The sequence below is a fragment of the Zalophus californianus genome, chromosome 8 (genome assembly GCF_009762305.2).
Source record: "Zalophus californianus isolate mZalCal1 chromosome 8, mZalCal1.pri.v2, whole genome shotgun sequence".
Classification (NCBI taxonomy): domain Eukaryota; kingdom Metazoa; phylum Chordata; class Mammalia; order Carnivora; family Otariidae; genus Zalophus; species Zalophus californianus.
In genome coordinates, this window is record NC_045602.1 from 51,021,923 (window position 1) to 51,034,164 (window position 12,242).

The following is a 12,242-nucleotide window of genomic DNA, read 5'->3' on the forward strand; positions in this document are numbered from 1 at the left end:
GCATTCAAAAAGTAATGTTTTTGTTTTGTTTTGTTTTGTAATAATAAATTATCTACCAGAGCTATTATTGTACCTCTGTATATAGTGGTGGGGGGGTTTTGAGGTGTTTTGACAATTTTGTGGCTTTTGAATTTTAGACATTTTCAAAGCCCTAATATACGTAAATGGGGCTGTGACACATACCACCTCTGCGACTCTTGAATGACCTTGCCATGGAAACTCTCTGAATGGGCTTTTACATCTGGGAATCGAATGTTTCTAGATTTAAGCAATAGGGGGCATCTTGGGTTTGTTCTTTACACATGTTTCTGTAGTCTGATCTTTAGGGCAGTTCTAATGAAAGAAAACCCTGCTTCGGGCCTGCTGTGCAAATTAGCCATATGGCGAAGTGTAATATCCCGCTGAACATCATTATGGGGCCCTATGAAAAGTGCTCCCCTTTTCACATGGAAGCAAATTAAAATGGCCCTTTCAGGTTTTTGGTTTTTTTAAAACTCTGAATAAACCTGTCTTCACTTGGATGCCGGGACAGTTGAAAGGGAGTTCTCCAGCTGCAGTCAGGGTGGTGAAATTACAGGCTTTGCCCAAGACCAAATGGAAATATTGCTTCCTGTAGGCAAAGCCGGAAGAACAATGGTGTGTGCTTCCCTCCTTCCATTTCCCTCCCTTGTTCTTTGTCTACTTGTCCTTTGCTGCTTCTTAATCCAATGGTTAATTTTCAGTTATTGTGATGGATGAGAAGGACTCAGCCCACTCTCTAGTAGACCCCATAGCATTCTCTACCAGGAAAGGCCCACTTGATGAAGAGCTGTTTTCCCAAATAATGGCACAGTAACTATTTAATGAAGATGGGTCTGTCCTCTTTTGTCTGTTGTTTAGACATATTGTCCATATGAAATAGTATTGTTCCACCATAAGTTTTACTTTTTCTTCCACAAAACTAGACTTGTAGATGCCACTAATGTTTGGCGGCATGGGGCTCAGTAATTGTATAAGTTCAGGGTGTCTGTGCCCGTGGTATACATCGGCACCTTTTATGAAGAAAAAGAAACCCACGGAAAGGTCTTTCATCTGGTCTTCCCTTTTCCCCTGGTCAAGAGTAAGGATCACATGATCCTGACTTATTTGATTACTGGTGTACATGTATAAACTGACAGCAGCTAAAATTTGAGTTTGAGCTTTGTTACCAATAAGTCTTACCACTTTTACAGACAAAAACAAAAAGTCTCACTCATTTGCCTACACCGAGTGGCAATACTGTGTTTCCTGTGTTTATATCCAGACAAGTGCCTAGACACATGGGGAATTCAAAGTTATCACTTGTATTTCTATTTTTATTTTTAAACATTTATTGAAAGCCCATGTTAGTTCCAGCATTTGTATGATGACAATTTATAGCATGTGTTTGAAGAAAGAAAGTTGGCACAGTATTGTGCAATAAGAATGGATCATACTAACTTATGATGTTTGAGAAAAGATTTTTGAATGCAAAATGAAAAGAGTGAAAAAAGTATGCACAATATGATCCTATATAGGTGTGTGTATGTACATATGTGAGTATGTGAAATATCTATTTAGGATAGGAAAACGTCTGTCAGGGAGCACACCAAAAAGTAAATAGTAGTTCTCTCCAGGCGATGGGGTTATGAATGACTTTTATTTTCTTTCCTTGCCTTATCTTTATTGTCTGATTTTTCTAAAAGTCACATATTCTACTTTTGTAGTTAATAATTTAAAAAGAGACAATATTAAAAAAGCAAAAGATAAAACAAACATAAAACAACCAAATAACTGTTTTCAGCATAGCTGAAGAGAAGTGGGTTATGTCCTAGTTAATTCCCAGTGCTAGGATTAATTAAGAAATTGGCAATGGCTTTTGGGGCATTTGACCATTAGCACCCTCCTCCAAGTTTATCATAGGATGTGATATAATATTTAAATTAAATACAAATTTATTTTTTTCATTTAAAGATTTTATTTATTTATTTGACAGAGAGAGACACAGTGAGAGAGGGAACACAAGCAGGGGGGAGTGGGAGAGGGAGAAGCAGGCTTCCTGCGGAGCAGGGAGCCCAATGTGGGGCTCGATCCCAGGACCCTGGGATCATGACCTGAGCCAAAGGCAGACAGACACTTAATGACTGAGCCACCCAGGCGCCCCTAAATTAAATACGAATTTAGAAAAGAAATCACCTAGTGAATTGAAGAAGAGGTCAGTAGAACTTGGGGAATATTTCTTTCTCTTGTTTTAGCACTAAGTAAAAATAGAATATGTTCTGTGATCATTTAGCTCTTTTTATGTAGTTGCTCTGCAAGTGAGTGAGAAGAAATTTGTTGTGGAGAATTTTTTATAATAATATAAACTCGTGTATTTCAGTTAAATTTCAGGTGGAATATATACACTTAACAGAAAAAAAAATTAAGCAAAGTCTTACTTAGTTTCTAAGCTTTACTTCCACTAAAATTCCTTAGATGCATAAAAGTCTAAAAAATTACAACACCATTGTTAAGGAAGACTTATAATTAACATTACATTGTCTGAATTTGAATAAAATTTTCTCCAACATTAAGTCTGATTGAATGGATCCAGAAACCTAGTTGTTGAGTGATGTGTGTTTTGCTGCCATACACAGAGCAAACCTTAAAAGTCCAAAGATACTTTATGCTTTTTCACTCTGGGTCATCTGGTTTGAAAATACAGTCCCGAATTGATGAATATATTAGTTGTCTACCCCTGTACTATATAGATTCTCCTTTATAAGGCTGCCAGAGTGTGGGGTGAGGGGGAAAGTGGACCTTCGATGGCAGCCCAGTTTATCCGGTGCTAGAGAACACTCAATAGTGCTGCATAAGAGCACAGAGATAGGAAGGCTGTATTATTGTGGTTTTCATTCACTTAGGTTCAGAGAGTTAAACATTGGGAACTGTGTGGTAGGAGAACGTTCGGCCATATTTTATGTGAGCTTAGTAGGCCAGTTGCTTGCTAGACACTGGAATCGGTTTGTGGATTTACTATGAAACAGCTTTGGACCTGGGCACATCACAACCTGCTATGAATTGCTGCTTCCATAAAGGTATTAGATCTATAGCCAGATGGTTGGTGAATGAAGAGAAGCCTGGAAGAAAGTACTGGTCCAGAAAGAGCTCCTATTGTTCAAAACAGAGCAATTGAGAAAATGAAACAATACAAAACAAAATGTGAGATCTGCAAAAACATCTTGAATAAAATGGGACAAAGTACATCATCCTAAAAATTCAGAGGAAACATAATTCTAAGAATGATTTTCTACAGGAGCCAAAAGGAAATTTTAGGAAATTATTTGGCACGAAGTAGGCATAACTTCTATGAAACAAGAACAAAAATCTTTTTTTTTTTTTAAATTTTTTATTGTTATGTTAATCACCATATATTACATCATTAGTTTTTGGTGCAGTGTTCCATGATTCATTGTTTGTTCATAACACCCAGTGCTCCATGCAGAACGTGCCCTCCTCAATACCCATCACCAGGCTAACCCATCCCCCTACCCCCCTCCCCTCTAGAACCCTCAGTTTGTTTTTCAGAGTCCATCATCTCTCATGGTTCGTCTCCCCCTCTGACATACTCCCCTTTTCTTCCTCTCCTGTTATCTTCTTCTTTTTCTTTTTTCTTAAAATATGTTGCGTTATTTGTTTCAGAAGTACAGAACTGTGATTCAACAGTCTTGCACAATTCACAGCGCTCACCGTAGCACATACCCTCCCCAGTGTCTATCACCCAGCCACCCCATCCCTCCCACCCCCAACCACTCCAGTAACACTCAGTTTCTTTCCTGAGATTAAGAATTCCTCATATCAGTGAGGTCATGTGATACATGTCTTTCTCTGATTGACTTATTTCACTCAGCATAACACCCTCCAGTTCCATCCACGTCGTTGCAAATGGCAAGATCTCATTCCTTTTGATGGCTGCATAATATTCCATTGTGTATATATACCACATCTTCTTTATCCATTCATCTGTCGATGGGCATCTTGGCTCTTTCCACAGTTTGGCTGTGGTGGACATTGCTGCTATAAACATTGGGGTACATGTACCCCTTCGGGTCCCTACATTTGTATCTTTGTGGTAAACACCCAGTAGTGCAATTGCTGGATCGAACGGTAGCTCTAATTTCAACTGTTTGAGGAACCTCCATACTGTTTTCCAGAGTGGTTGCACCAGCTTGCATTCCCACCAACAGTGTAGGAGGGTTCCCCTTTCTCCACATCCCCGCCAACATCTGTCGTTCCCTGACTTGTTAATTTTAGCCATTCTGACGGGTGTGAGGTGGTATCTCATTGAGGTTTTGATTTGGATTTCCCTGATGCCGAGCGATGTTGAGCACTTTTTCATGTGCCTGTTGGCCATTTGGATGTCTTCTTTGGAGAAATGTCTAAGAACAAAAATCTTAAAAGAATAAATGGAGGTAGAACAACAGCAGGATGAGATGAATAGGAAAAATTACAAAGAAATGATTATTGCAATTTAGCAGGTAAAGAGTAAACATAAAAATGGAGCCTTGAAAGAAAATATTGATTAATATTTTTTAAATCCTTTTAATCATTTATTCAAACAAATGTATATTGAGTGCCATTTACACCAGGCATTGTTCTTGGGGAGCTTGCATGCTAATGAGAGGAGACAGACAATAAACAATAACATAATGTCAGATGGAGATTGTGCTATGCAAAGAATTAAAAGAGGGCTATGTGTTAGGCAAAACTTTCCTTTTCTTTGAAAAAGATTTTATTTATCTCAGAGAGAGGGAGAGAGCAAGCGCACCCGTGGGAGTCGGGGGAGGAGAGGAAGAGGGAAAGAATCCCATGCAGACTCCATGCTGAGTGCAGAATGCAGAGCCTGAGGTGGGTTGGGGGGACAACCTGGGGCTGGATCTCATAAACCTAAGATCATGACCCTAGCAGAAACCAAGAGTTGGCCGCTTAACCGACTGAGCCACCCAGGTGCCCCAGCAAAACTTTCCATTTTAAATTGAGTAGTGGAAAAATCTTCTCTAAGTAGGTGACATTTAAAGTTATATTTTAATTATAGGAAAGAGACATTTCCTAATTGTTGTCACTGAGGGTTTTTGTGCTAGGTCCTTTTGTACTTAAATTCTACAGATATTTCTTAGATTATCTCATTTTTTCCTAGGCTTAGATTACCATCTTTCTGCCAATCATTCTTTTTTTAAAATTTATTTATTTTTATTTATTTTGTTTTATTATGTTATGTTAATCACCATACATCATTAGTTTTTGATGTAGTGTTCCATGATTCATTGCTCGCGCACAACAATCAGTGCTCCATTCAATATGTGCACCCCCCAATACCCATCACCAGGCCAACCCCCTCCCCTCTAGAACCCTCAGTTTGTTTCTCAGAGTCTACAGTCTCTCATGGTTCATCTGCCAATGATTCTTGATTCTGAAAACTATTGTCTTTAGCTTAGCCCTTTCACCTGACCTGGACCCAAATATACCTGCTCCTGAACACTTAGCACTTAGAAGTCACAAACTAAACATGTTCGTTACAGAGGTCATTATCACCAGTCTCCTCATGTACAATCAGTTCTTGTTACTGATATATTTTATAAGATCACTGTAAACACTGAGTTAATGAATACTGAACCATTGCTGCTGGGGAAGTACGGGGTTACGTTACTGCGAACTTCTGCTTACAACATTTCATCAGCCAATCAATTCATAACCCTGTTTTGTGTGTATTTCTCTTTAAAGATACCTTATTTAATATATATTGTTGGCTCATTAACATCGAATTCATGGCCAGCAGCACTATAATTCATGCCCAAACAAAGCTTATCTAAATGTATTTTCTCTGTAAGGCACATCTTGTCTTCTTGCAAGTGTCAAGTCTTAGGAACACTAGACAGCACTTCAGTACTATGTGTGGGGGCCATTTTAAATAGAAAAATCAACAAGGAGCACAAAAATGCAAGACGTACAGGTAGCCAACGGGTACATGAAAAGATGCTCAACATCACTAATCCTCAAGGAAATGCAAATCAGAACCACAATGAGATAATCACCTCACAGCTGTTAGAATGACTATTATCAAAAAGACAAGAAATAACAAGTGTTGGTGAGGATGTTGAGAAAGTGGAACCCTTGTTGCGTGTTGGTGGGAATGGAAATTGGTGTAAACACTATGGAAAACAGTGTGGAGGTTTCTCAAAAAATTACAAATCGAACTACTGTATGTTCCAGCAATTTCATTTCTGGGTATTTATTTGAAGGAAATGAAAACACTAACTGAAAAAGTATGTGCACTCCTATGTTCATTGTGGCATTATTTACAATAGCCAAGATAGAGAAACAGCCTAAGTGTTCATTGATGAATGGATAAAGAACATGTGGGATCTGTATATACAAAGGAGTATTATTCAACTATAAAAAAGAATGAAATCTTGCCATTTATGACAACATGGCTGGACCTTCAGGTCATTCTGCTCAGTGAAATATGCCAGACACAGACAAATACTCTATGATCTCACTTATATATGAGATCTAAACAAATAAACAAAAAACCCAACTGAACTCATAGAGAGATCGGTGGTTGCCAAAAGTGGGGGATGGTGGAGTTGGGTGAAGGTGATGAAAAGGAATAGTCTTTCAGTTACAAAATAAGTCCTGGGGATATAATATACAGTATGGTGACCATAGCTAATAATACTTTATTGGATAATTGAAGTTTTCTAAGAGAGTAGCTCTTAAAAGTTCTCAACCCAAGGGAAAAAAATTGTATGTGGTGATAGGTGTTAACTAGATTTATGGTGATGTTCATTTTGCAAGATATATATAAATATTAAAACATTATGTTGTACACCTGAAAATAATATAATGTCATATGTCAATTATATCTCAATTTTTAAAAAGCACAAAAATGCATAGAATGAGGCACTGGATGACTGTGAAAAGGATAATTGTTTCTAGTATGAGAACTGAAGAAAGGAGACGGAGGGTTGCCTTGTTTGACCTCAGCTGGGAACATGTGCATTGGGCGCTGCTCAAATTTTTCAACACTCTGTACTTATCTGAGTGTTGATTTTGAGGTTACAAATAAATTTTGGCAAGTAGGCACATTTGCAAATATGGAATCCATGAATAATAATCGACTATATATCCCTGCTCTTACGTTTTCTTTCTCATTAAATGACACCACTGTCAAACCAGTTATCCAGGTTAGAAACCTCAAGTTAGCTTGCTGTCTTTTCTGTCCTTTACCACCAATGTCCAATCAATCATCAGCTTGTACCTCGTAAATATATGTCAGGTTCAGACTGATCCTTTTGTATCTAATGTTCCCTTTCTTCATTCTGCTCAGTACATTACAACTTACAAATGTCTAAAACTCTGATTGTCTCTAGAGTTGAAGTGCAAATATCTTAACAAAATTTATAAAGTCCTCTAGCCTTTACTTCTTGTCATTCCTTTCTCTTACATTCTGAAGGTTCCATCATGAAGAATTTCATTTCATGGGATGCATGAACCTCTGTGTCTCTACAAGAACTATTTTTCCCTTTCTTTTTATGTGGTTTATTCTGACTCATTCTTCAACTATGAATATAAATGGCATTTTTTTTTTTCTGGGAGGCTTTCTCTGACATTCCTCCTACCTACTACACACACACACACACACACACACACACACACACACACACTCCAATCCATAGGATTCTGTGGTATTTTTTGTTCATTTAATTGCTAGTTTTCCACCATAGACTATAAATTCAGTGATGTTCTTTATTGTATGGTAAGCATTTTATGTACAAAAAGTGACTTGTTTTTCTGTGATGTTATGTGTGTTAATTAATTATTACAAAGCCTTTGGACCAGTGTAATACTAATGGCATAAAATGAAAACAACTTTTCACTGGTCTGTTATTTGTATCTATTTGCTTATACTTTCACTGGCTTTTGAGGTGGGTTTTTTAAAATTAATATTAATGATTAGAGGAGCTTGAAACTGAAGTGGCAAACTTTTATAGTTCATCTGTTGATCTGTTTGTGAAAAGACAGGCACCCGGCCGGACTGGTCAGGCATCTACTTTAAATTCTACCTGTAAGTATTGAGTTGACAAAAGTGGTAGAAGAAATAGAATACTCAGAGGTGAATTTATTTAGCAGCCACTAGGGAAAATCTAACTCATTTTTGTAAATAGAGAAGCCAGAATTACTAGATAAATTGGTCTTTTCTTGTGTTTTTATTTTATCGAATGAGTATTGAAAGGCAAAACTGTATCTAGTTTAGAACTAAGTAGAGGTCTATGATAGGTTTTTATCTAGAATTTCATCTTGTATAATTTCTATCTTTTATAACAAATAATTAAATTATTATACAATGGTCTAATTTGAGAGAAGACTTTCCCTAAATTCTCAGCTAAGTGTATCTTGGCTCCAAAGCATGTTGAATATGTAATGTCACACAAGAATAATAAAGGGCCTTTAGGGTTGTTAACTTTAAAATGAAAAGCCCTTAGTGTGTACAGAATGTAATTGACATTTAATAATACCACTATGCTGTGAAATGGTGACAAGTGGGGAATAACTTTAACAAACCAACAGGCAGTTTCCACTTCTTATTTCTTAAATAGAATCATTTGCTACCTCATTAACTTATGGACTAAGAAATAAGCAAGCCTTGAAATAACTGTCTTAATGTTTGATTTCATTTTATAGCAGGAAAAACTCAGGTGTCTACAGTTATAATCACGTTAGCATTTTAAAACCTTTGTTTTTAAGCTACACCAGGGGTCAACAAACCATGGCCCATGGCCACCCTGCTGCTTGCTTTGATGTGACCTGTGAACTCAAAATGGCTTTTACATTTTTAAACTGTTGAAAAATAAAAAAAGAATATTTCATGACAGATGAAAATTATATGAAATTCTAATTTCAGTTTCCACAAATAACGTTTTATTGGAACACAGCCACACTCACATGTGTACTGTCTGTGGCTCCTTTTGTATTTCAACAGCAGAGGTGAGTAGTGGCGACAGAGACCGTATAGCTCACCAAGCCTGAAATATTTACTGTCCTGCCCTTTAGAGGAAACGTTTGCCAACCCCTGAGCTTATGCTATTTAGTGTGATTTAGTACCTTAAATCAGCTTCTCCGGTTTAGGGATCTAACAGATAAGTCATGTTGAATAGGATTCTTCAGACTTTTGGGAAGGTGAAGGAAACTCAACTTCGGTATTACATAGAGTTTACACTTTTTCGCATGGGCAAGGCTTTCATTTCCATCATTGATTTATTTCATCTCGTTTTTAAAACAATAAGCACATGCATAGCGGTGATTATTTATCAGACACTGTTCTAAAAGCTTTATAACTCATCTGAATCCTCATGACAATGATAGGGTGGCATCTCTACAGATGAGAACACCATAGCACATCTGTTAGTGAAAGCCGAATAGTTAAATGGTGGAAGGTAAATCAGTGAAAGTTATACAGCTGGTCATATGAGTTACACAGCTAGAAAGGAGCAGACTTGCGATTTGAATGAAATCATCATCATCTGGTTCCAAAATCAGTGCTCTTAACCACCGCGCATGCTGTCTCTCCATTTCTACTCTTATTTATTTAGAAAAGTCTTGGATTCGGAGTAGAATTTAGTCATGGGGGGGCATCATTTTTTTTAAAGATTTTATTTATTTGTTTGATGGAGAGAGAGCACAAGAAAGCGGAACAGCAGCAGAGGGAGAGGGAGATCAGGGCCCGATCCCAGGACTCTGGGATCATGTCCTGAGCTGAAGGCAGACATTTAACCGACTGAGCCACCCGGGTGCCCCGGGGCGGGGCGGGGGGGGGGAAGCATCATGTTTTAAAAGCTTTGAGTTCTATTAGTTTCCTAGGGCTGCTGTAACAAAGTATCGCAGGTTGGGTGCACAGCAGAAATTATTGGGTCCTAGGTTTGGAGACTAGAAATCCAAAAGCAGGTGTCAGAAGGCCATCCTCCCTCTGAGACTCTGGGTGGCATCCTTCCTTGCCTCTCCCCAGCTTCTGGCGGTGGCCAGCAATCCTTGGTGTCCTTGGCTTGCAACTGCGTGATTCTGGGCTCTGCCAGTGTTGTCACAGAATATTCTCTCTGTGCGTCTATCTCTTTGTCTTTTCTTTTAAGGACACCAGTTATATCGGATTAAGGGTCGCCCTACTCTAGTGTGACTGCATCTTAATTTAAGTACACCTGCAGTGACCGTATTTCTAAATAAGATCCCATTATGACGTCCCAGGAAGGACGTGAATTTTGAGAGGATGGGATTCAACCCAGTTACAAAGCTCATGAGCCAGCTCTTGTTCTCTGGAGCACCTTTCAATTTAAGAAACTGTGCACCAAGAATTTCCAGGGCTTTGTTTCTTCTTTTTTGGTGTTAATCCTGTGCTTGATTATGTGCTAGCTGGGAAGACTGATGTATTGTTCTCCACTTCTGCCTCTTTCCTCCCTCCCCCTGGCCCTTTGCTCATGATTCATTTGGGACTGATTTTCATTCTGAACATTTTTCTTCTGGAATGTTCTGTGAGGTTTTTAAAGAACATTTGCTCAACTGCTCTTTTGAGAATGTTGGTTTGTCTTCATTCTTGTGAATTTGTGATAGTTGATTCAGCAACCAGCTTTGGTGTGTTGGTGGTTGAGTTCTGGTAGTGTCCTGTTAAGAATCTTTTGTATCCATTCTTATGGGATTTGTAAGTAGGGTTCAATAAATGGTAATAGTTGTTTTTATTTTTTCTATGATTATTATCATTGTCAAAATAGCAGATTTTGAGAAATGTGGGGTTGCCTCACTTCCAGACCTGGAAGCTTCTCTTTTCCCACAAAATAGTAGAATAATTGGTCAGATTGCGTCAACCCATTTCCTTTTGTTTATTTACAGGGTGCCCGGGAAACATTTGAGAATTATTACCGAAAACAGAGGCGAAAACAGGCCCGTTTGGTGCTCCAGCCTCCATCTAACATGGTAGGATCACCAACTTAACTTTTCTCAAATTTTCACTTTTCTTCTCTGGCAGCTGTTCATTATTTTGCATATGTACTATTTTTTTTTTTTAAACTGTCGCTCTGAGATCATTTTTGGTGGATGTGACAGTAAGAAAATAGCAACTAACATCTATTGATTGCTATGTGTCAGGCATTGTTTTAGGTACTGGGATGAATGATCTCAGTTCATCCCCTCATTATAACCCTATAAGGTAGGGTACTATTGTTATATTCACCTGAGTCTTGGTAACTGAGCCTTAAGAAATTAAGTAACTGATTTTAACTTTGTCTTAATGTATCAAAATAGAATAACTTTTTTCTTCTTTGCTTTGTTGCAGCATGAAACTTTAGATGGCTACAGGAAGTATTTTAATCAAATTGTAGGGTAGGTATATATATGTGTGTGTATGTATTTAAATTTATACACTTTTAATACCTAGACTCGTGAGACTTGGAAAAATAAGTTTTCCTTGGGAGATTTTTTTTCTCTTTTTCTTTTAAATTCTTAAGATTTATTTTTGACTTTCTGATAATTTTAAAGGAATGTCTTATTGGTTTTAGCATTATATTGTTGGAGAGTAGTTTTGGTGGATAAAGGGAGAAAAACTTTGAATTGTACTTTTATTACACCTGATGTTTTGTTTCTCTATTCTTGGTAAGAGGGAACCAAATAATCAGCAAAAGTTGACAAACTTTTTCTAAAAGGGCCAGATAGTAAAGTATTTTAGGCTTCGCAGGCCCTACGGTTTCTGTCACAACTATTCAGCTCTGTTGTTGCAGTGTGAAAGTGGCTATAGACAATACAGCAATGAGTGAACGTGGCTGTGTTCCAATAAAAGAATATTTATAAAAACAGGCAGTGGGCCAGATTTGTCCCATGGGCTATATAGTTTGCCACCATCATCTAGAGTATACATACTAATATGGAATTGCATTTGCCAAATAAACACCCCAAATATAGGCAGCTTATTCTAATTGCAAAATAATGACTTTGCAGTTAAAAGAAAGGGAAATAAGTTGGATTGTTCTGTGAAATTTTCTTTTTTATTTCAGATTTAGATTTTTCAATGTAACTGATAGTTTTGATTAAAATATATCATGAGAATTCCTTATTTAAAGAATTATTTAGTATGAACATCTAGCCAAGGGAGCTAAAGATACATTGTAAATGCACAACAATAAAGCTACAACAGAGTGTTAAAAAATAAGTTTGCATTTTCTTGACCT

At 37.5% G+C, this 12,242-nt stretch overlaps 1 protein-coding gene across 7 annotated transcripts in view; it reads left to right on the forward strand.

Moving 5' to 3' along the window:
- The window catches only part of EXOC6B (exocyst complex component 6B), a 610,253-nt gene that overhangs the window by 288,133 nt on the left and 309,878 nt on the right, over positions 1-12,242 (forward strand). For all 7 annotated transcript variants that reach the window (XR_003524522.1, XR_003524523.1, XM_027620966.2 and 4 more), the window contains 2 exons: positions 10,912-10,995; positions 11,354-11,400. Coding sequence is in view for 5 of the 7 variants with exons in the window: in XM_027620966.2 (XP_027476767.1) it covers positions 10,912-10,995; positions 11,354-11,400 (131 nt within the window). In the remaining 2 variants the exon portion in view is untranslated. The remainder of the gene's footprint in view (positions 1-10,911; positions 10,996-11,353; positions 11,401-12,242) is intronic.